Source organism: Vulpes vulpes, chromosome 13 (genome assembly GCF_048418805.1).
Source record: "Vulpes vulpes isolate BD-2025 chromosome 13, VulVul3, whole genome shotgun sequence".
Lineage (NCBI taxonomy): Eukaryota > Metazoa > Chordata > Mammalia > Carnivora > Canidae > Vulpes > Vulpes vulpes.
In genome coordinates this window covers 131,702,514-131,727,262 of record NC_132792.1, presented here as the reverse complement: position 1 = coordinate 131,727,262, position 24,749 = coordinate 131,702,514, and the positions used below count along the sequence as shown (strand labels likewise).

The 24,749-nt window shown below is 33.0% G+C and overlaps 1 protein-coding gene across 2 annotated transcripts in view; it reads left to right on the top strand.

Annotated features, from left to right (window-relative positions):
- KIFAP3 (kinesin associated protein 3) overlaps window positions 1–24,749 on the top strand; it is a 146,386-nt gene that overhangs the window by 88,898 nt on the left and 32,739 nt on the right. For both annotated transcript variants that reach the window (XM_026003320.2, XM_026003319.2), the window contains exons 16-18: window positions 2,357–2,455; window positions 8,665–8,750; window positions 21,711–21,900. In XM_026003320.2, the coding sequence (XP_025859105.1) occupies window positions 2,357–2,455; window positions 8,665–8,750; window positions 21,711–21,900 (375 nt within the window). The remainder of the gene's footprint in view (window positions 1–2,356; window positions 2,456–8,664; window positions 8,751–21,710; window positions 21,901–24,749) is intronic.

Sequence of the window (24,749 nt, the reverse complement as noted above, 5' to 3'; positions counted from 1 at the left end):
TAAATAATGCTCCTTGAACATTCTTAAACCTTTCATTTGGTGAATATATGTATGTATTCATTCCTATTAAACATATGCCTAGGATTGGAATTGTTGGGTTGTAGAGTCTGCAGATGTTTGCCTTTAGTGAATAGTGCCAATATGTTTTTCAAGGTAGTTGTGCCAATTTTCAGTCCCACCAGCAATGTGCAAAAAGTTCCAGTCCTTCTACATCACCACTGTATCTGGACATTATTGGTCTCTTTAATTGTAGCCTACAGAGTAGTGTTTTTAATTTGCATTTCCCTAATGACTAATAATTGAGTACCTGTTTGTATTTATTGGCCAGTTAGTTAGGGCTAATAAAGTTAAGTACTCCTTTAAGTATTTTGCCCATTTCTCTGTTTTGAATTTTAAAAATTTGATTTGTAAATTCTTTAACATAATGCATTTTAATAAGTCATCTAGAGATAATACCTCCATATTGGAAGTGTTCCTACATATAGTATAAGATATTTACCTTGGTCTACCCTTCTCATAGCCAGGAGTTTTCAGATTAAAAATAATTAAAGGAGAGGTAGTTGGGAGGTATAAGGGATAACAATGTAGTTGGCAGATTGAGAATGAGGATTTTATGATGAGTTGGAGAAAGTTGAAACAAATGGCTTGTCTTCCTGAATTGCTGTTCCACAGAGCTAACATATGTATAAAGCAAGTTGACAGAGCCAGTTCACAATGTTTTACTATGTTTTTATGTTCTCTGCCATGAGGTTATCATAAGCAGAGGCTGTATACTTCTCTTTTTAAGAAATGCATGGATTTCTGGGAATATAGTCAATAATATTGTAATAATGTATAGAGATACATGGGGACTACACTTATTGTGGTGAGCATTGAGTTACAGATAGAATTGTTGAGTCACTGCTATACACCTGAAATAAATAGAGCATATACCAACTATACTTCAATGATAAAATAAAGAAATATATTTCAAGATTAAAATCCTTAGGGTTAAGTGAGGGAACACTGTATACCATGAGAGTAATAGAATTTTAGCCCAAGTAGTCTGGGAGAGTGGTACATTAGCAAGTGGGTGGAGGAAATCCTTTGGACTTTCAGGAGCCCACAATTTATTCTACATGCTAGTTAGATGCTCTGTTGACCTGTAAATCTGTATCAACAGGTATCATTGAACTATTTCCAAAGGTTGACAAAAAACTGTTAGTAAATCAAATTTCATGACCAGTACCTAAAAATTAGATTTCTATAAGTATTTGCTTTTTCATTACATATTAATCAGTGGACATAAGTTATTCGGTTAAACTTTTTTTTTTAAGATTCTATTTATTTATTCATGAGAGATACACACAGAGAGAGCAGAGGCATAGGTAGAGAGAGAAGCAGACTCCATGCAGGGAGCCCGATGTGGGACTCGATCCTGAGACTCCAGGATCATTCCCTGGGCCGAAGGCAGATGCTCAACTGCTGAGCCACCTGGGCGTCCCTCTGTTAAACTATTCTTTGTATGATATTAAACATTTATTAATTAGCCTTGTGATTATGTAACATTATTCTTACTGTTATAAAAAATTTGATCAAAATTTGATCAAATAATTTATTATTTCATGACAATAGGTAAAATTTAATTTTGTTAACATTATTCAAGAATAATACCTCTTCATAATAGTTTTCCTACCAAAAACTTAGGATTTAGAAGGTGCAATTTTTTTTAGGAACTGTTTTTCTCATTTGAAGTCAGTATTATACAAAATATAGAACCAGGTTTATTTCACAAATTAAAATAGTTTTAAATATCCTATGATTGACAAAACCCAAAAAACAAGTGTTAGTAAGTGTTACCATTTCACATTAGGGACATGGAAGTTAATTTAATCATTTCTTTGTGTCTGTTGGCAAAACAGAGTGAGAGTTACAGAAAAGCACTGTTACAATGTTCTTAAACCAGTCTCCTCCTTCAGTTCTTCTTCCTAAATACAACCTGATCTTTTGAGACAATGTCAAGTAGTCTGGTTTAAACTCAGAGCTGATATAATTTCTCTTTTTCAAAATATTATTTTTTATATTTATATTTCAGAGTAACAACCTACTTAATTGAACAGTAACCAAAATTACTAAAGCTTTTGAAAATATGTTAGAAGTTTCCTCAATGGTCATCATCATGGAATTTTTAAAAAATAACTGAATAAAGATAAAAATGGTATATGCCACCCATGTACTGTAAATAATGTAAACTGGTTGTCTTTACCTGTCTCCTGTCACTTTTGGTTTTTTCATTCTCCACTATTCCAGTCAATGTTTTTCAGTTTTATATATAACTATAGTATTCTTTCATTTGAAGTTTTCTGCTTCCTTTCAGCTCAACAAGAAGATGATGAATTTGTGTGTCAGATAATTTATGTCTTCTACCAGATGGTTTTCCACCAAGCCACAAGAGATGTCATAATCAAGGAAACACGTATCCTTTTAATGTTTACAATAGATAATGATATTTCACATTCTCAGAAAAGATGCATTTTAGATATTTTTCCTAGCATATATTCAAATAATGTAGGAAATATCAAACTTCAAAATAATTTTAGAAGGCAATGTATTTTTCATGGAAGTTGTTGACCCCAAATGAGTATCTAGGTAAAATCTTGCAAACAATTCTATTAACTTGTCAGGCTGTGATTCCTAAGAACTTAACAAACATGTAAGAACTTTCTTCTCTATTAACTTAAATATCAGATGTTCTTAGGACCATCCTTAGTACTATTTCAGTCTTACCATTATTCACTCTACATGGGAAAATATATCTGTTCCCAAGACCTCAGCTACCAACTATATGCTAGGTACTTAATATCTTCAAAATTTCTCTCTTGTGTCCCAGGCATTTGTTGCTATCTGCCATCTGGATGTCTTCTACCTATCCATAGAGCATTATAATCATATAGTCTGAATTGTAACTTACCTTTTGTCATTTAAAAGCTGCAGGACTTTGGATAAGTTATCTAACCTCCCTTGAGCATAAAAATCTTGCATCTATAAAATGGCCATAATATTAATGAAAAGAATACTTCTTGCCTTATATGATTGTTGTGAGTACTAATGGATTTGCAGTGCCTATAGTTGTTTCCAGCAAACAGAGATACTTAGTAAGTGATAGTTTATCATTATTACATTCGAAGGGATACTCGGTAATGTCAATACCCTACCTTGAACAGTCTATCTTCTATATTCATAGTGGATAATAAAAGTACCATCTCCCCAGTCTCATAACTGAACATTTTGTGCCTGTCTCTTGTACTACGCCTAATCAGTCATTCGTAATACAAACATTTGGCAAGTTCTAATCATCTAACAGATACTCTTTTGAGTACTATATATATAAAAAGTCAATCCCTGTACTCAATGAGTTTATAATCTAATTGGAGAGAGAGACAAGTGAATAAGAAATATAAAATTATAATTCAGTGTATTAACGTCATGAAGGTATGTGCATTGGGCATAGGAGAGAATATATAACCAAATCTGGGGATGTCATGAAATGCTGACAGTGGAAGTGATATCTAAGCTGAATGTGTGTGCATGTGTGTGTGTGTGTGTGTGTGTGTCTTATTGTGGTGGCCTGCTTGTTTGTGTGCAAAAAAAAAAAAAAATCTACTTTTGAACTCCACTGGTAAAATTGTTCATTACCCATGTGAAAAATCTAAATTTAATTTGACCGTTTTTTCCCAAAATTCCCCCTTTGAAATGAACTAGAGATGGTGGAAGGGGAGGTGGGCAGGGGGTGGGGGTGACTGGGTAACGGGCACTGAGGTGGGCATTTGACGGGATGAGCACTGGGTATTATTCTATATGTTGGCAAATTTAACACCAATAAAAAATAAATTTATAAAAAAAAAAAGGAAACAGCCAAAATTCCCCCTTTAATTCTGCAATACACAATTTTTTCTTAGCATACCAAAATTTTTCATCATATCAGACAGGATGCATCTTATTGCCTCTTTGTGTGCCTTAGCAGCCTCAAATACATTTGTCTCTTTCCCTAATAACCTCCAGCTCATCAAAGGCAGATTTATAACCTATCTTCTCAGTTAAGCCTTTCTAATGCAGTTAAGCCTCCCTCCTTCCCAGTAGAAGTAATTTATTTTCACCTTCAATAAAGACTTTTAAATTGTGTATTTGTATGCCTGTTTTTACCAAAAGATTTTGGGCTCTTCAAGCCCAAGGACCAGCTTTGTCTTCCTCACCTTTATCATCAAAACTTAACACAGTACATGGCATGTGGTTAGTACTTGTTTGGTCAGTGAACACATGTGTCTAATGGTTAATGCCCTTTTAAATTAATACCTTGGAAAACGTTTTTTTTGTTTTGTTTTTAAGATTTTATTTATTTACTCATGAGAGACACACACAGAGAGAGAGAAAGGCAGAGACACACAGGCAGAGGGAGAAGCAGGCTCCCTGCAGGGACCTCAATGTGGGACTCGATCCCAGGTCTCCAGGATCACACCCTGGGCCAAAGGCGGCGGTAAACCGCTGAGCCACCTGGACTGCCCTTGTTTTTGTTTTAAATGATCTGGGCCATAGTTCAAAACATTTTGCAAATCCTTCAATGTTACATTCAAACCCAATGACACATGCTTTAAGTATCATCTTTGGAGGAAATTGCCTTGCTTTTTGAGGACAAGATTAAATTCTGAGGCCATATAAAATCTCCCATGATTCAAGTCTGAAGAATAACAAGTCTGAGAAATACTTATTTTGATATGGGCTGTCAAAATGCAAATACTGTTTGCCTTAACAGCTACATTAGAGAGAGCTTCTTTTATGACAAAGCAATATTTTTTAAATGTGGCTTATAAACTGACTCTCTCAGGAAAATAAATTTCAATACATTCTTTTGAGCAGTGTTAATGTCATTGGAATGAATTAATTTTCCCCAGGGTGTTCCATGGAGCTTTTTATTAATCATTGTTTAATTTAAAAAGATTCTGTGATAAATGAATTGGGAAAACATTGAATTAAACAGGTTTTCTTGCTATGGGGTCTTCTCAGAAACTTTAATATGCTTTTCTGAGTTGAGTGTCTCTGTAAGAAACACATGTTAGAAAACATTAATGTGAAAGCGTAGCTTCCCTAGGTGACTTCTTTGAAAGACAACTTTTGTTTACATTGTCATCTCATAGGTGTTTTTCTGAGGACTAAAGAAGAATGAAATATTTTTAGTACCAATCAGGTGGTAGTATATAGAGAAAGTGTGCATAAGTGATTAAGTATCTCTACCCTGGTCTGTTTAAAATGTACTGTCAGTACATTTAATATCAAAGTTCACAGTATTTTTTTTAATTTTTTTTTAATTTTTATTTATTTATGATAGTCACACAGAGAGAGAGAGAGAGGCAGAGATACAGGCAGAGGGAGAAGCAGGCTCCATGCACCGGGAGCCTGACGTGGGATTCGATCCCGGGTCTCCAGGATCGCGCCCTGGGCCAAAGGCAGGCGCCAAACCGCTGCGCCACCCAGGGATCCCAAAGTTCACAGTATTAAGACAACTTCCATTTGATTTTTCTTCTCAGTGTAACTTTATTTTCTTCCAAGTTCAATTTTTGTTAAGCTATTGGATCTGAAGTGAGTACTTTTTAAATAGTTATTTAGAATAATATAACGTTGATAATGGAGGGGTTGGGAGATTTAAAAAATCTGCTGATTTAAAATTTTTACAAAAGCATCAAGGAATTCCACTTAGACCTGATGCTTCCATCCATGCCTTAAGATTGGATAAAGAGGGATCCCTGGGTGGCGCAGCGGTTTGGCGCCTGCCTTTGGCCCAGGGCGCAATCCTGGAGACTCCAGATCGAATCCCACGTCGGGCTCCCAGGGCATGGAGCCTGCTTCTCCCTCTGCCTGTGTCTCTGCCTCTCTCTCTCTCTCTCTCTGTGACTATCATAAATAAATAAAAATAAAAAAAATTATATAAAAAAAAAAGATTGGATAAAGATTGCTAAAGTGTTTTTGCCCAGTGTTTGGTGTTCAAAATCCAAGATTTTTGTTGATGTCAATGACATTTAAGTATATCTTGTTATTTTTTGTCACATAATTATAAATGATTATTAAAATATTTTGCCATAATTTTAAGCATTTTTTTGATTCTTGATGTGACTGATATACTTAAAATTTTTAAATAGAGATTTATTAGGCAATAAGCTATTTCTTTTTTCCATTTTTTAAATTTAGGGAATTTGATCATTATTTGATACAATTTTATTTATTTTTTTTTAAATTTTTTTTATTTATTTATGATAGTTACAGAGAGAGAGAGAGAGAGAGGCAGAGACACAGGCAGAGGGAGAAGCAGGCTCCATGCACCGGGAGCCTGACGTGGGATTCGATCCAGGGTCTCCTGGATCGCGCCCTGGGCCAAAGGCAGGCGCCAAACCGCTGCGCCACCCAGGGATCCCTATTTGATACAATTTTAAACAGAATGAAATTAATTAATTTTCATACAACCCCCAAAATTGCAAAATGAAAAAGAAGCTAAATTTGACTTGGTCGTTTTAGGACCCTCCCTGAGAATATATCATTCTGTATTTTTTTCTATATTTTAAATATATCCTTTTCTTCCCCCATTAAAAATAGTAAGTAGAAGATGTGCATAGAAGATGTGGGCTAAGCTCTGTCTTTGCTACTGCTTTAAAACTTGGTAAAAAAAAAAAAAAACTTGTAAAAATTATTTTGTCATTACAATCAGTGCTACAAAGAATGTCATTTGCTTGTACACATGTGCTAAAGTTTCTTGGTAGAAACCTGTGACTTCTGTTTCAAATACAATTTTAACCAAGACTGTATTGGAGATAAATTTTTCTTCACTGCCTGTTTTAGTAGATTCATTGAGGTTTCTTAAGACTTTTCTTTATTCTTCCCTTTCCCCTACGTATTTATCTATTCCATTTCTTTTCCGGAGTTAAACCCAAATTTCAATACAAGTACTCTCTGATTTTAAAGGACTGTGTCCTTCTACTTGTAAGTCTAATCTTCCAGTCACTTGCTATCCAGTATAATAATTTAACCTCATTTCTAGAACATTTTTCTGACATTTGAAAATGAATTATTTCAGTTATTGCCTTTTAAGAACCAGTGCTTATTTAAGATTATAATATATTGACCTACTCCCTTGTTTACTATTTTTTCTTGAATTCCATTTCTCTATTTCTCTGTGTTGATTTTCTTTCATAATTATATTCTTATACTGCTAATTGGATATCTATGAATAATAAAATATATATCTATCTGAAAATAACTAGCACCTTTTCTTTAATAATAAGTTAGCAGAATATAGAATTTTAGATTGCTATTTTCTCAGCAATTGAAAGATATTTTTCCACTGTGTTCTTGCCTGAGTTGATGCCACTGTGAAGTCTGTAGTCTGCTAATTATAGGTATCTGTCATAAAGTCTGATGACAATTTACTTTTTTTTCCTTTAAAAATGAATGACTTGATCTTTTTGCCAGTAAGATCAGAGGAATGTCTTTTTTTTTTTAAGCCAAGTTGTTTTATTAGATGTTGACAATACTTGCTTGATTTTTCCAAGTATCAAATGTGATCTTTCAATATGTAGTTCTCTTTTTTCCCACCTAATTTCAGGGAAGTTCTCTTAAATTACAGTTTTTAGTATTTGTTCTGTTTTATTGCTTTTTTTTTTTAATCTTCTTTGGAATCTCTATTATGTTGGATCTTCTTTGCCTATCTTTAATATTTGCCATTTTCTAATATTTTCTCTATTTTAAAATTTTACAAAGTTTCTTCCTTTTGCCTTTCATTTCTCTTAGAGTTTTATCTGTTGTTTTTGTTTACTCATGTATTACTATAAATTTAGTTCTTATATATTTGAAATAATTTTTACTTTTATTTTTGGTTCTTTCATGAATTATTTTATTTCTTTGAGATTACTAATTTATTATATTGTTCTTTTACACATATTCTATTGTTTTCTTAAGTTCTTGTATTTCAAAAAGAAATACAACTTGGAAGGGTACAGCGTCCATTATATATATGAAAATATCTTTCTCATAATAACTGTACATAGCATTTGTGATTCTTTTCTGTTGCTATTTTTATGTGAAATTAATTTTCCTGAACTTGGTGGGCCAGCTTGATCAAAAAAGCTTTATAGCTGTGCAGCTCTAGAGCTCCCTCTTCAGTTATTTTCATGTTTTCAAAAATTAGGGCCTTGTACTGAGATTTACTGGCTGTTTTCCTTACCCATTTTTTTTTATAAATTTATTTTTTATTGGTGTTCAATTTGCCAATATATAGAATAACACCCAGTGCTCATCCCATCAAGTTCCCCCCTCAGTGCCCATCACCCAGTCACCCCCACCCCCTGCCTACCTCCCTTTCCACCACCCCTTGTTCGTTCCCCAGGGTTAGGAGTCTCTCATGTTCGGTCTCCCTTTCCTTACCCATTTTTATTTATTTTTCTTTCTTTCTTATTTCTGTTTTCCCTTTTAAACAAGTTAAATGTTAAATGTTTCTGGTCATCTTTTATTAATGATTCTACTTTAAAATTTGAAGTTAGATTTCAAGGCAGAATTTTAATTTGGAGAAATGTGGGATTTTCTAATATGCTTGAATAGCCTCAATCTCAAATGTAGTTTGTATCTTTAACCACTTTTGTTCAGAGGCCCCAGCATATCTCATAGATCTGATGCATGATAAAAATAATGAAATCCGAAAAGTCTGTGATAATACATTAGATATTATAGCGGTAAGTAATTTTGCTTCTTATGCAAAGTATAATAGTGGTCTTCATTTGGGAAAAAAGAAGACTTGATACATCTGTTTAGAACTCTGCAATTCATGTAAATGCAAACTTATATTTTGATAAATCTCTGAAAATACAGTAATACTAAATTCATTAATTCTTTAAACACTAAGATCTTTGACTTTCAACTTTTTAACTTTAGGCTCCTTAAAGCGGTTTTATACATATTCGGAGTTTTAGGTTTGGTCTGCATGTAATCTCAGAATCACTTGTTTTTCAGAGAAATTATTGCATAGGGACTGGAGTTTGATGAGAATTTCTACCAAAACTTGATACACTCAATTTTGCAATTTGGCTATTAAGCTTTTTTAATAAGTCATGTTATAGCAATTATTTTTTCAATTTGATTTTTGTCATATCCATGCACTTGTTTTGTAAGTTGCTTTGAAATGATGAAACATACAAAAATCATGTTATTCATGACTGTAGAACTTTTTAAAGAATATATAACTGAAGGAATATAATCAGAAGGGTAATCTGAGTCCTGAAATAGAAACTTGCTTTCTGTGTATAGTTTTTTCAGAAGTTATGCTCATGCTGCCCACCACAATCTTCTGCCTAGACTTGGACCATGCATCAGGCATATGGTGCCATCCCATATACTAGGTTACTTTAAATGTCTTTTTCACCTATGGCATATAGTGTTGCACACAACTTGCTTGCTTCCTTCTTTGAACTGGATTTATACTTCTTATTTTGGCTCATTCTGTAAAATGCTTCTTGAATATGGCCTATTCAGTAGTTTTCAGATTTTAGCCTGCTTTTTAGAGGATCATAATAACATTTTAAAGAATCAGTTAACAACTTTATTACAAATTCTCTAAGTTGGCATTTGTGCTAGTGATTTCATTATGAAATCTGACAATCAGTATTAGGTACCTTCCTATCAATTTCCTGCATTTTATTTCAGAAATTGATCTTAATTGATATGATCTTCTTTGGATCTGAGCATATCATACTAGTTTAAACTTTTTTTTTTTTTTTTTTTTTTTACCTTAGCATGCACGTGAGGTGGGAGAGGGGGAGTGAGAATCCTAAGCAGGCTCTAATTCAGGTCTTGATCCCACAACCCTGAGACCATGACCTGAGCAGAAATCAAGAGTCTGACACTCAACCCCCTGAACCACCCAGGTACCCCTATCATTACAGGTTTTAAAGTAAATGAGTACATTGTCATTTTAGCTTTGATCTCTAAATTAAAACAAGGAAATTTTACGTATTAAATTCTTGCTCCAGTAAGATGTTTCATACATGTAGGCCTCTGGTCACGGGGTTTGTAAATAGAGAATGTTTATATCTTGTAGAGAATAATTTCATGTCTCATATTCTATTTTTTTAAGATTTATTTATTTTTGAGAGAGTATAGGGGTGAGGGGCAGAAGGAGAGAGAATCCCAAGCAGACTCCCTGCTGAGCATAGAGCCTGACACAGGGCTGGATCCCAGGACCTTGAGTTCGCAACCTGAGCTGAATGAAGAGTCTGATGCTTAACCAGCTGAGCCACCCGGGTGCCCCTCAAATCCTATTTCCTAGTAGATGATTAATGTCATTTTGTATATAAAGTATATATAGTATAAGAATTAAAAACTTATTAAAGTTCTATTTATGATTATCTTACCTTAAGCAATGAGGAAAGGAAAAAAGATGTCAGTTTGTTATGGATTGCCTTTAGCATACTTTTAAAATTACCTTCTTGTTTGAGAAAAGGTAGGTGGAAGGCAGTAATGTTTAGATTTACACATTAGGCATGTTGGGTTTAGAATGTAAATTAGTACTAGTTCTAAAATGCCAGCTTATTATTATAAAAATATTTAGTACACAATATGAATATAAGGTACAAAAAATGTTATTCCCAATTATTTTTAAAATCTGGGCTACAGTCTCATTTTAAACAGGAATTTTCCCCGTGTGTCTACCTTTTTTTTCTAGATGGCTGTCCTAGTTCTCTCTTTCTCTCTAGAACCAGTGTTTTGAAAAAATTGTCTACATATTACTTTCTTCATTTCTGCACTTCACCTCACCCTCCTTTCAACCTATACTAATTCTGGCTTCTGCCTCCATTATTACACTGATACGGTGCTCACTAAAGTCACCCTGACCTTCGTTTTTCTAAATCCAATGAGCATTTTTAATACTCATTTTACTTTGTTGATTTTACCGTCCTTAAAGGAATTTATAAATCCTGATCAGTTAAAATGTAAATAAGGAAAATTATTTAGGTTATTTTTACAAAGAATCTTGTTGATATGGTCTTCAAAGAAGAGTAATCGGCAAAATGAAACTGGTGATATATCAGCTAGCTCTATATGTCTCCCTAAGATGCTATCTGATCACTTGACTTAGTATAAAAAGAAATCTAAACAAGTAATCTGAAGGTTCACCTAATCTCTCTCTGACTCTCTACATGAGACTTAAAGTAAGTACTTGATATGATGCCAAGTAATTTTGGATTGTTTCATTTCACACGTTAGAAAACTTTAATCTGAAAAGATATTTAGAAATAATAAACTTACTAAATAGAAAATATAAAGATATTACTGTGTGAATTATGTAATTTAAAAGTCCTGTTGTGCTACTCAACTGAGTCATATTCATAGCTCAGTTTTTTAGAGGAAAGAAGTGGTCTACTACAGCTGATAGAAGGGCTAGAAACATCCCATATTCTGCTGGAAGAATGTTTCTTTACCTTTTTGCTGTTATACACTTATGGGAGTCAGGCCCTGGTTCAGTTTTAGATTGATAGTAAGGAGCTGCACCACTGGAAGCAGCTTCTTCCCAAAGCTTTTTCTCCCTTTCTCACTTGGGTAGAGGTTCTAATCTTATATTCAACTTTGGTCTCTCTGATGTGGCAACTTGGTTTAACGGAGTATTGCATCTAAAATATCACTGATTCTAGTTCTCTCACCTGCTAAATAACCACAGACCACTTATAACTTTTTGAAGATTTGGTTTACAATGATGTATCTGAGCATTAGAGAGTTATTAAGGTTAGAGAAAATATGAAGCATCTACCACATGATGGTTGATTCCATATCTGGACCAACATTTTCTTTACTTGGTACAGTTAATTATCTACTTTATTTCCTGTTCATTTAAATGTTTTAAATGGTATTGGAAGATAATCTGTTCACTGTTTGGATTTTAACTATGGAAAGTTATTTAGAGTATTATTTTGGCCAGACATATTACTATTCAGAGTTTACCTTAATATTTTTCTGCAAAATGACTGAATTTAGCATTTTAAAACTCTAGATCAGGGCAATTCTAAGTAGGGTAATTAACTGAAAGGCCTTAATTAGGACAATGTAAACAGGAATCTGCCTTTTCTAGTATAGAAGTGCCTCATCTGTTAAATTACCCATATTCTGAATCTGTGGTGACTTATTTTAATTTGGACTCAATTTATCAGCTAACCTCAGAACAGAGTTATACTCCTTGCTAGGCCTCCTTATTTGGGAGAAATTTGAGGAGTGGGCCTTTTTAATGCATCAGTAAAATGACAGCCTCTCAGATTCACTTGGGACATAGCTGCCAGTCTGGTTCTTTGAGCTCAGACTCTATTACTGATCATGACTCAGGGTGCTATTTGCTTGTCCCAAATCTTTTTCAAGAGTAAAACAGGAGGAAATTGACTTAATTCGAAACAGGAGAAATTTTGATTAGACACAGCAAAGATGATGAAACACTAGAAATAAGCTGTCAAGGGAGAATGTGAAGCCTCTGTCCAGTTAGCATTAGTAATAACTAAATAACCAACTTTCTGAAATAGTTAGAAACCTGCCTAGAGTGGGAGTGGATGATCTCTTAAGATTCTTTTTACCTTTGGGCTTTGATATCCTACTATTCTCAGCATGAGTATATACTATAATAATTTTTAGATTTTTTAAAAAGAGCTAAGGAGAATATTTGTAGTTTAAGGCAATTAAAGAAAGCAAATGAATTTGAATAAAAATTTCGTATTATTCCATGCTATATTTATTCAATACAAGCCTTAGGGAAATATGCCTTCTGCAGTAAAGAATTTGTCCCCCAAATTATGGAAATGATACATTAGTGGTGATTTGTTTAATGTATTTGGGCCCAAGCCCTTAGTATGTGTGGTGGCGGTACTTTTTGTACCCTAGGAGGATTATGTTTGGTGATGTCTCTGTGGGCTTATCAGCAAGTTGTCATCTGTCTGACTAGGCCTTCCATGTAGCTTTTGGAGGCAGAGATTGAAGTAGATGCAGAGAGAAGTGGGGAGACAAGGAGAGAGGAGCTTATCTTCTTAGTCTTCTAAGGGGATATATATATCTACATATCTTATATATAGATATATATGTATGTATATATGGCAGTTGATCATTATCTATTTTTCAAGCCTGGGGAATCCTGAAGGGAAGAACAGAATCCTTTAATCATAGAGAGCTTCTAAAAACCCAATTAGATTTTTATCCTCAGTACTTCTTCAGCTTTATATGAAATATTTGATAACCTCATAAATTCTTCCCCAGTTGGTTAAATAAATTCCTCCCCTGACCTTTCTTAGTTGTAAAACATTTAATACATGTTTATTAAAGATATAGTGTCAAAACAGTAAGACACTGGGAATAACAAAACACAATGTCCCTAGAATACAAAAGTTTACATTCTAAACTCTAGAGAACACCAGGATACTGTCATCTAGACACCAACTTACCTTCCAGGAACAGTACTATTATATGGCCCTATCAATAGATGTTATATACTAATGGCACATTGTGTCTGTAAGGTATCTATGGGAAGAGGGATGTATCTAGGTTCTCTGGTAAAAGAGTGATGTCTGTCATCTTTCTAACCAGCCACAGGCCCATGTGATTTGATACTAACACAGGTTTGTGTCACTGAGATTGTGAATGGTGGCCTTTTTTTTTTTTTTAAGTTAAGTCTAATTGTGATCATGGGAAGATTGTGTATATTTTAGTAACTTGGAATTATTACCTAGGTTTAATATTTTAAACTTGGAAAACAAGGTGCTATCTTTATTCCTGGATAGTCAAAATTATATTTAATAAGACTGATATTTTGAAAAGAGATAAACCAAAGTAAGTTCACTGTAACCTCTAAGACATCAACTGGTATGGTCCCCACAAAAATTACCAGGCAAGCCTATGTCCTACAGAAGTGCATTAATATTGCCTGCAAGGGAAAGCACTTTAAAAAGATGTCTTATTAAGAAAAAAAAAAAAAATACGTGTTATAACATCTTGGAAAGGGAAGTTATAGAGAAACTTTCATAAGATTAGATTAGGGTTAACATTAGAACTCAGATTATTTCAGGACAGGCTCTCAAAAGCAGGAAATGGGTGGGGATTGGGTAAAATGGATAGATGGCAGTCAGTTTTAATTGGCTTACAGGTTGGGCACAGGTACAGAGCAGAGACAAATGAGTTGTTGACAGAAAACTACTTAGGTGTTCTTTCCAGAGCAGGTGGTGTTGGTTCTTGCTTGTTTTATAGTCTTTGTACCAATTTTCATTGCTCAGACTTATAAGTTAGATTTTTCTCAATTGTATACAATCAAATTGGGTTTAGTGAGATGAATTTGGTTAGCCATCTTCTGGAGTTCCTTTTGATATATAAACCTGAAAGGCAGAAATTTAGGATATTCTTCTAGCTTGTTAAAATATAGAATATATATATATATATATATATATATATATATGATATGAATGTGATCATATGTATGTGAAAGTATATGTATTCCTTGATAGTTCTATGCATGTTGCTTTTTTTTTAATTGACAATAGTTGGATTCAAAAGAACTCAAGCATAGTACGAAAGATAAAAATCATGATTTCTTAAATAAATTTCACTTAGTTCTATCTAACTTTGTCCCTATTGGACATGATACTTGAAATGATATTGCACAGATGAGCTTCCTCAGCACTTTAAACAGGGGTTAAAGAGATGATTATATTTGAGATCTGGTTAGAAAATGTCATAGTCATGACTACAGAACAAAACTTGGGATAGTACTATTGAGAAATAGTACTATCCCATAAAAGTCAACAACTCCGTTATGTGTGTGTGTTTAATTATGTGTACATATCTATATCTACTTATCCTGTACCTATCATCAGAATAAATGTTCTCTAAGACATAAAAAGGCATCTTTTTAGCAGCTATTACCTTAACCTTAATGAGCAACTAAATTACTCTGGTTCTGCTTTAATTTAGTATGAAGAAGTGTATTAAATAAACCATATTACATTCTCAATTAGGGGCTGTCACATTAAAGGAGAAAGGAAAATCTGTTTTCCATCAGTTATGTTAGAACACAAAGCAGATCTATGTAGCTCTATGTTATCCTATAGTGTGTTAATCAGATACAAGGTGTGACGGAAGCCAGTTACAAAGAGTTTTTCTGATAGTGAACAGGCTCTGATAATAGGCTGGTTAAGGCTTCACAATGTTTCTGTGGTTAAGTAGTAAACAAAATGATGTCGGACTTCAAAAAGGATGGTACATTCCATTTAAAATCAAACCATAAGTCTTTCATGACACTTTAGTTTTTATGGAAACTGAGTGCCTAAGATCATGTCAGGAGCTGAGAAGAGACGAAAGTAAAAAAGCATGTGTACTTTTAAATACAAGTCAAACTCGAGTCTCAAAGCAAGGATATCAGGGTACCCTTTTTGTAAAAAGAAGCATCTCAAAAATGAAGAAAAAACAACTATATTCCTGGAGTATTTCCATAATGGCTTGATAAATTCTTATGATGTATCTTGGCTGTGATTGAGCTATACCATCCCTGAATTTCCTGACAATGGAGGGAGAGGGTGTTAAGAGATAAGGAGAAATTTATGGGAGAGGGATTTTAGAGAGAACAGATTTTAACTGGTATATGTTGAGTTTAGTAAATTTTTGATACTGGATATTCATTTTGGAGTTGCTATTTAATTTTTTAAAATAAACTCCTCAGACAATATTCTTCAATTTTGGAGGATAATTGTTTCAACAGTTTCATGAAATAATGGTATTAATCATAGATTTTTGTTTATAGAATGTTAGAACTTCAGTAAATCTTAGATTTGTTTCATTTTAGAAAGGAAGAATCTGAGACCAAAAGATATTAAAATACCTGTAGAAGGTTGCTTACTTCTATTAATGTCAGAGCTAGACACAGAACCCAAGCCTCCTAACTCCAAATTTAAGGTTCTTTGAATTATACCTTACCATAATATCATTAAAACCTATAAATTCAGACTCTGAGATACAACAGAACTGCCTCTGCCATGGCTGATAAACTATGCTCATTTAGGATAAATACAGGAGATTGTTGAAGCTATGTCTTCTGGAGTGCTGATCCATTGGAGCATGATAAAGCTTTTAGTGGTCTTCACTAAAATGGAAGAGAAAGGGAAAAAAGAATAAAGTGGGAGAAGGTCAATGGAAAGGAGCACACATAGGGAGAGACCAGGGCTGGGGAAGAGTTGCAGATGTTAAAATTATTAACATGTTTTATATTGGGAGAGTAGATCTTCATTTTGAGATTATCTCTCAACATTTTTAGTATTAAAATAGTCTTTCTTTTCTAAGACAGTAAATAGTAAGTAGCAGTTGATTCAATTTAACATCAGTTCCCAAAATTTGTCTTTGAAACTTTCCCAAAATCTAAAACTCTTAGGACTACTATCCTAGCCTTTCAGTTTAACACTGAATAGACTCTCAACAAGCCATAAGCTAAAATATTTGATTTTCAAAAACATAAAGATCAAAAGCCAGCATTGCATAGTGAACCAGTACTATCTCATTTGATTTTCGCTAATGTTTACTATTAAGGAAAAGGAGAAGCCAATTATTTAAACCAGTATTGTATTCCTCATAACATGCTTCATTCCAAAATGCTGTATTTGGGAAACATTCATATACTTGAAGCTGTATTATCACAACTTAGAGCAAACTTTTATGGCACAAGTACAATATATTAAAATTGTTTCATACTTAGGTTCTAAATTTTAAAAATATGTATTTTAAAATATTTTCTAAAGTTAGTATTTGCTATTAGAATTAAGAAAGTCATTGCAAATAGGATATATACAATACTTATTATTATTCTAGCTAGGTAAAGGTATGGATATTTTTTCTATAATTTTCAGCTTTCAATACTGAAATAGTTTTATGATTATAAATATTTTCAAAAAGTCACATTATATATAACTGCTTGAAACTTTAAGGCTTTGATACTGGTTGGTCAAGGTTTTTAGCCATTTTGTTTGCTATGATTTATAACAAAAAACCACACATACTTATTAAATAATTCTTCATAAGACTACCTCTCATGAAAACTCCTCTTGTCATTGTAGTAGATTCATTATATTATTAGATTTATTATTATTTAGATTATTAGATTTATTATTATTTAGATTATTAGATTATTATTATTAGATTCATTATAGTAGGAATCTGTAATCTTTATATCATCTGCAAAACATAATTTTTTATATCCTAAATGATCACACAGTTTGATATAGAATAACATTTTGTCTACTGTTTTCTGAGGAAGAAACTTGTTTTTTGAAGAGCTAAGCAAACAGTCATAGTGTTTTCATTGTTATCCTGTAAACAGTAATGCACACATTAATCATTATTTTAGTCATAGAAAAACCTATCGTTTTATAGTACAAAAACTTAAAAATTAGAATAAAATTGTTTTTAGTAAAATGATATTACAGTCTGCCATCATTGTTACTATTTTTGGACTTACAATGTTAAGATTTGCCTTGGTTCTATAAGTTTATTTGGTTATAAACTGATAAAAAAAAATGTGGTAAAAACCTTAAAGGAATTCAGATTGCATAAAGGTAGTCTAATTACATTTAGTTCTAGGTCTGTGTTAACTCACTGCTTTGGAAAATCAGCTTCCCTAAGACACTCACAAAACAAGCTTTAGTGTCAAAAGTTAGCGATGGATGCTCATGGATATTTTTGGTTTGTGTGTTTGGACTTCTGTCAAATGGATAGATAGTCTGTGGATAGAGAGTCTCTTTTTAAAAACTAAGCCTTGTGTGTTTAGGTTCATTAATAACATTGCTGTAAGCTTAAAGGGTGATAAGAAGGCTTAAGTTTGAAGGGCATCTGTGAAGAAAATAGCAACTTCGTTACACATTTCTACATTTATCACTGTACTTTTATTATTAGAATAGTGAAAACTTATGAGAAGCATGTAAGATAGTAATGCCTAGAACAAGCATGATTTTTTTTCCTTGTGCAGAGCATTACCTACTCAGCTAAATACATTTTATGGCTATGTAATTTAAGGATTTACTTTTTAAATACTTTTTTAATAATAAATTTATTTTTTATTGGTGTTCAATTTGCCAACATACAGAATAACACCCAGTGCTTAAATACTTTTTTAAGATTTTATTTATTTAAGAGCATATCAGCGTACCCTGTACAAGCAGGGAGGGTGCAGAGAGGTAGAGAAAGGGAAAGAGAGAGAATCCCAAGCAGACTCTGCACACAGAACACTAGCCAATCATGGGGACTTGGTCTCACAACTCTGAGACTATAACCTGAGCTGAAAGGAAGAAGTCGGATGCTTAACTGACTGAGCCACCCAGGCACCCCGATTTACTTTTAATATTATACCTATTTCTGTAACATTTCACAGATATTAGTAAGCAGCAAGTTTTACTGTCAGTGGAGTAGCAAACCCAATATTTTGTATGTTTTGAACACTTGACTGGGGTTTATCTCTTGTCTTTACCCTAGGAATCCATACACTTGAACCTAAATTATAATAATAAGTCATATGTCTATCACCTTTCTTGAATACTTCTTCATTCAGATAATCAGATTTAAAATTTTTCTGTCAAAATTAAAAAGTTCATACCTCTTTCCAAGTGAAATAAGCTAGTATTCACAAAAGAAACAAACACCTATCAAATTAGTTCTAGCATTTAATGTAGATTTAATAGGATTTCTGGTAATATGAGGCATATTCTGGGAGTTTTGGTGACCTGTAACTAACTTTATCTTTTAGGAAAAAAGCCAATTATTATGGAGAATTTCTTGCCCCAAATACCAATTTACTTCTTGTTTAGGCATTAATTTTTTATCTTAATGTATAAGTTCATCCATTTCTTCTATAAGTGTATATGACCATTCTTAAATTATCTAGCCACTTCTAATATAACAGTAATATATTTGTGCAGCCAGCTTTGCAGCTAACACACATACTGTGCCATATATGGAACCAAAAAGTATACCTGCAAAAGCATGAATTTTGAAGAAGTTCAAAATTATATTTAGCATTTGGGCTAAATTATTTTAAAGCTGATCACAGTGCTCATATTGCATTATTAGCATCACTTAGTATTACATCTAGTTTGGGAAACCCAGAGTGAACCACTAAAATCTGTAGTCAGTGAAACTACTTGTAACAACATCTCTGCTACTATTTTTTTAACTCCTCTTTCCCTATACCCTCCCATGTGTGGCCAGGTTAGAGAAAACATGATTGAAAATACCATGTGTTATAAAATAAACTTACCATACCAGAAGCTACTTTCTCTCATATCACTGCTCTGTCAACAATTCAACACATTTGTAGACCCTTAGAGCTGGAAGTTGACCCTGGAGTTCTTTATTATATTCTCATTACTAAAGAATCCATTCTTTGTGACTCTGACAATACTCATTTATCCTCTGTTTAATTGCCTTTTCCACATTGCTAGCCCAAGGTTTACAATGCTATAATAGCCACAACTAGCTGTGCATACTTAAGTTAGTTCAGTGTTCTGGGCCTCGTTTTCTCATAAAATGACAATGATTATAGTATTAATTCAGAGAGCTGTCACTTCACTTAATTAATAATAATGGCTAACATTAAGTGTTTTCAATATAGATTTTCTAAATGCTTTATATGTATTATCTCATTTTATCAAAACAACTTATATATAATCAATAAATGAATGATTGAATAAATTATGGTCATATCTACTCACTGTAAGCATACCAATAAGATGGCATTGAGATTTAGCATTTATTTATATCTAAATTGTCAATTTCAAATATAGATTAAAATTGTAGATGTAAAATGGAATGGAAAAAAAACCCTCCTTCGGGGCACCTGGGTGGTCAGTTGGTTAAGCATCCAACTCTTGATTCCAGCTAGGGGTAGTGATCTCATTGGTCCTCATCTCGGGGGCCTTGGGCTCAGAGTGCCTGGCGGTGTGGGGGTGGGGTAGCCTGCTTGAAAATTCTCTCCCTCCACTCTCACTGGTGTGTACTCTCTCTCTTTCTAAAATAAATAAATCTCTTTAAAAACTACTTCAGTGATTTAAATATTGAAATTGTAATAGTTGGATTAGTAAATGTTTGTTATTTTTAAAGTAAAATGCAATGTTTGTAACTGATCTTTTATGCAATTAAATTTTAAATCATAGAACTAATCAGAAGGTTAAAATTTAACTATTTGAAAAAAGAAAACTTAATTTGGTTGCAAAACTGCCATTAGCAGTATCATTGCCAAAATACTTTCTACTTACCTCCTCAGTCAAGAAGGGGCATCTATTATTTCAAAGATGTCCATATAGAACACACAATCTGACAGCTGCTGCTGTTGAGAGATTTATTGATGATGTAAAACTTTTAAAATTTAACAGGTAAAATTTTAACAAAATAATAATAGTTACATTCTTATAAAATTTTAGATTTATTCTTACATCCCAGAAATTTCTGCTGTGATGATAGTTTTTTACTTTGAGCCTCAGCTTTGGATGAAAATTGATCATTAGTCTTAAAACTAAGACCCTAAAAAAAAAAAAAAAAAAAAAAAAAAAACTAAGATCCTAGAGTTAGAATGACAAGAAAGATCTTGAAATCTTGAATCTTTTTTTAATCTATGTTATCAGTGGTACTGTCCATTAATTGTTAAGTGAATACACCAGTCAGAAGTAACCACAATTTGTGGCAGAAGTTGAGAGCTAGATATGTTCAGCTGTAGCTAAGAGTAATTTGCTGATAAGTCCTTCACAAATGTTCACCAAGGGCATTCTCTGTGAACAGATATTATAGATAAGCAGCCAAGAAGTCAGTCTTGCTCCTCAGGAGTTCAGGATTAGAGGAAGAAATAGATATTTAAAGAAGTAATTATGACTAAATAAGATAATGTTACTTTGTTCTTTTAGGTTTTAATATGAAATTAAATTCTAAACAAATAGAAGTAATTGTTCTATTTAATAATATTAATAACAAATAGAATTAATTTAATTTAATGTAAAATTAAATTCTATTTGTTTTCCATGGTAAACTATTTCAGTACTTACGAGACATACCTTTTTTTCCTATTGAAAAGTGTTGGGCAGCCCTGGTGGCGCAGCGGTTTAGCGCCGCCTGCAGCCCAGGGCGTAAACCTGGAGACTGGGGATCGAGTCCCACGTCAGGCTCCCTGTATTTGGGCCTGCTTCTCCCTCTGCCTGTGTCTCTGCCTCTCTCTCTCTCTCTCTCTGTGTCTCTCATGAATAAATAAAAAATAAAATCTTTTTTAAAAAAATGAAAAGTGTTAATCTTAAAAAAAGATGTAGTGAAAGATGTCATATTAATGCTTAACCACCCATCATTAGTGTCACAAACAATTATAGCCACACATTTGAGAGCTGAAGTCTGATTGCTTACCTAAATTCTAATAATAGAGATTCTTATGAAGTTCAGACTTTTCCAGTCTTTGCCATTAGCAATTAATTAGTAATTCAAACAGGTGTCTTTAATATATGTATTTAATTGGCTGTATTGATTATTATATAAAATAATTCTGAACAGATATTTTTAATGTTTCCACTGACCCAAAGAACCTCCAAATTAGTACTATTATCTGAGGTCCAAAGGAGTTCCTTTATAAGCTTACATAATAATACTTAACTATTTGTTTTCAACAGGAATATGATGAAGAATGGGCTAAGAAAATTCAGAGTGAAAAATTTCGCTGGCATAACTCTCAGTGGCTAGAGATGGTAGAGAGCCGTCAGATGGATGAGAGCGAGCAGTTCTTGTATGGCGATGATCGAATTGAGCCATACATCCATGAAGGAGATATTCTTGAAAGACCTGACCTTTTCTATAACTCAGGTAAGATGATAACCAAAGCAAAATTAAACAGTTTGTGTGCTATAGAGATTTGGGTTGACCAACCTTGCTCATTCCCAAGCTTTGGAATTTATATTCCTATATATATATATATATATATATATTTATCATATTTATAATATATATATTTATATACTACTTTCTTGTAGTATATAAATGGACTTCTGCAAGTGATTTCAGAAGTACTATCCATACACACCATGCAAACCTATTAACTCACCATTTTTTTCCAAGTTAGTCTTTGATGTGATCTCCATAAAAAAGGTTGTACCCAGGAAAATTAATTACTCTTAGTTTATTACTTTCTAGAATGTGTAACTTAAAAAAAATCCTCAAGGTTTCTAGACTTCTCTTTGAAAATATAATACTCATTTTTCATCATTCTAGATTTATATAAATGTATAAATAACTTTTGTTTTCCAATCTATTTCATTTTGCCATGGTTTTGCTCTAATTTTGAACCAGTAAACTGTACTTGGTTGGGAAGATTTAGACACTTTACAGCAATAGTTTTTTCCTTCCAACTCTGCTAGTGTTTTCAGTGTAAAGTTTAATTTTTACATTAATCATACATATATTATAACTTTGTTGATTCTGCCATACTTCCTTTTTCCAAGGATGAGTTTGGCACAAAGATTGGTAAGTTCCTGCATATTCTGGCTTTTAAAGTGTTGTACTGTTGCCAATAATAATATTACTTCATTGAACTCATTTAGGTGAGTAGAAAAAGAAAAGAATTTCTAATTAAGGTCTGTAGCAAGTTGGATATAAAAAGTATTAAGATATTATGTCTGAATTAATGGCTTACTTTTTCCCCCTACTATGTATTCATTCACACTTTGTTTTTATCATTTCGTTTTGTGCACATTGCCCATCAACTGTCTTATTTTTATTTTTGGTACAGATACTAGAATCTTGGAAAATTGATACTTTAAAAATTAAATGGATTTCTTCCTAACTGAACTTTACGGTAGTTATGAAATACTGCCTTGTGTTTCAAACCAGATGGAGTATCATTAATTTCAGCCAACCAGAATGTCTTAGTTCAGTAATGGCAAGCAGCTGTTCCTTACATATTCAGATATTCATGTAGTAAAGTGATGTAAAATATATATGATACGATTTTTTTTGTTAACCGGAATCAGAATTCTGTGGAATCAGGTTTCTTGCTTTGAAGATTGATAGCTACTTTTCAGTGTGAATCAATCACTAGTTTCCAAAACTGAATAAAACTTTTAACCACCTCAGTGTTCAACTTTGTTGTTTTAATATGATTAGAACTTCAGAATAAATTTCTAAAAAATGATACCACATTCCCAAAATTAATCCACTTAAATTAACCTCTTAAAATGAAAATCATAAACATTTTTCTGAGATATCTTATAATTAAAATGTACAACTTATGCTTTTTTGAGATATCGGAATTATATATATATTTTATATATCAAAATTTAGAAGCAGCCACAGCTGATGAACAAATAAATAAATAATTTTAAGTATTTGGGAAGTGGAATATTAGGTATCCTCATAGTTGTTTTGTTTAATCCCTGTAGACTGATGTTACAGTAGACATTTGACAGTGGAGGTTACATTGCTGCTATGAGTTTAATAAAGATAAAGGCCTCATATCAAGCCATCTGTATAATTTTAGTTGATTAATTATTTTACCTAGTTTGTTTTGCATGAATTGTTCAGCTTGTGGTATTGTGGGATCTCTTAATATGTGTCATGGAAATCAGATAATATGTCTTTCATTGTGTGCAGTTGTATCTTCAGAAACACCAGATAGATTTGTAAAACTGCAGATATGTTTGAACACTTGAGCCATCTTATTTAAATCCCTGGTTCCCCTTTAGGCTGCTTCTGATAAAAACAACCTTAGTAGCTTTTCAGCCATAGAGGTTAAGCTAAAGGGTCTGTGATTTCCTGGGTCTTATCTTTTACTTTAAAATAAAATAAGACAAAATCAGAGAGGGAGACAAACCATAAGAGACTCTGAATCATAGGAAACAAACTGAGAGTCACTAGAGGGGAAAAGGTAGGGGGATGTGGTAACTGAGTGATGGACATTAAGGAGAACACGTGATGTAATGAGCACTGGGTGTTATATAAGACTAATGAATCACTGACCTCTACCTCTGAAACAAATAATGCATTATATGTTCATTGAATTTAAAATAAAAAATAGAGCAGCCTGGGTGGCTCAGCGGTTTAGCGCTGCCTTCAGCCCAGGGCGTGATCCTGAAGACCCAGGATCGAGTCCCACGTCAGGCTCCCTGCATGGAGCCTGCTTCTCCTTCTGCCTGTGTCTTTGCCTCTTTCTCTCTCTCTCTCTGTCTCTGTGTGTGTGTGTGTGTGTGTGTGTGTGTGTGTCTCATGAATAAATAAATAAAATCTTAAAAAAAATAAAAAATAAAATAAAAAAATAAAAGAGTAAAAAAAGGAAATAGCATTTGCTGCTTCCTAGTCATTAATATTGCCCTCTATATTTTCAAACTGTTAAATATGTCAGAATGTATGTTTCCCTCTTGCTTTTATTTTTAAAAAAGGATCTTAGTATTGTCATCTGAAAATAGGAAGCTAGCATCCTTTTTCCTTAGAGTCTACAGTTATTGTGATTGTAGTCACTGAGTAATTTACTCTTCCATCATAAAAATGATCCTATTTGCTTTAAGCACGTTATCCATAAAGGAAGTATAATTATATAATTAAATGACTTTTTACTTTTCTGTTGTTTGTTCACCAACTTGCTGAATCTTATTCTTAGCATTTAATATGTGAATATATTTCTGGCATATATAAAGCTTACAATGCTTTGTTTCTGTCTCAAT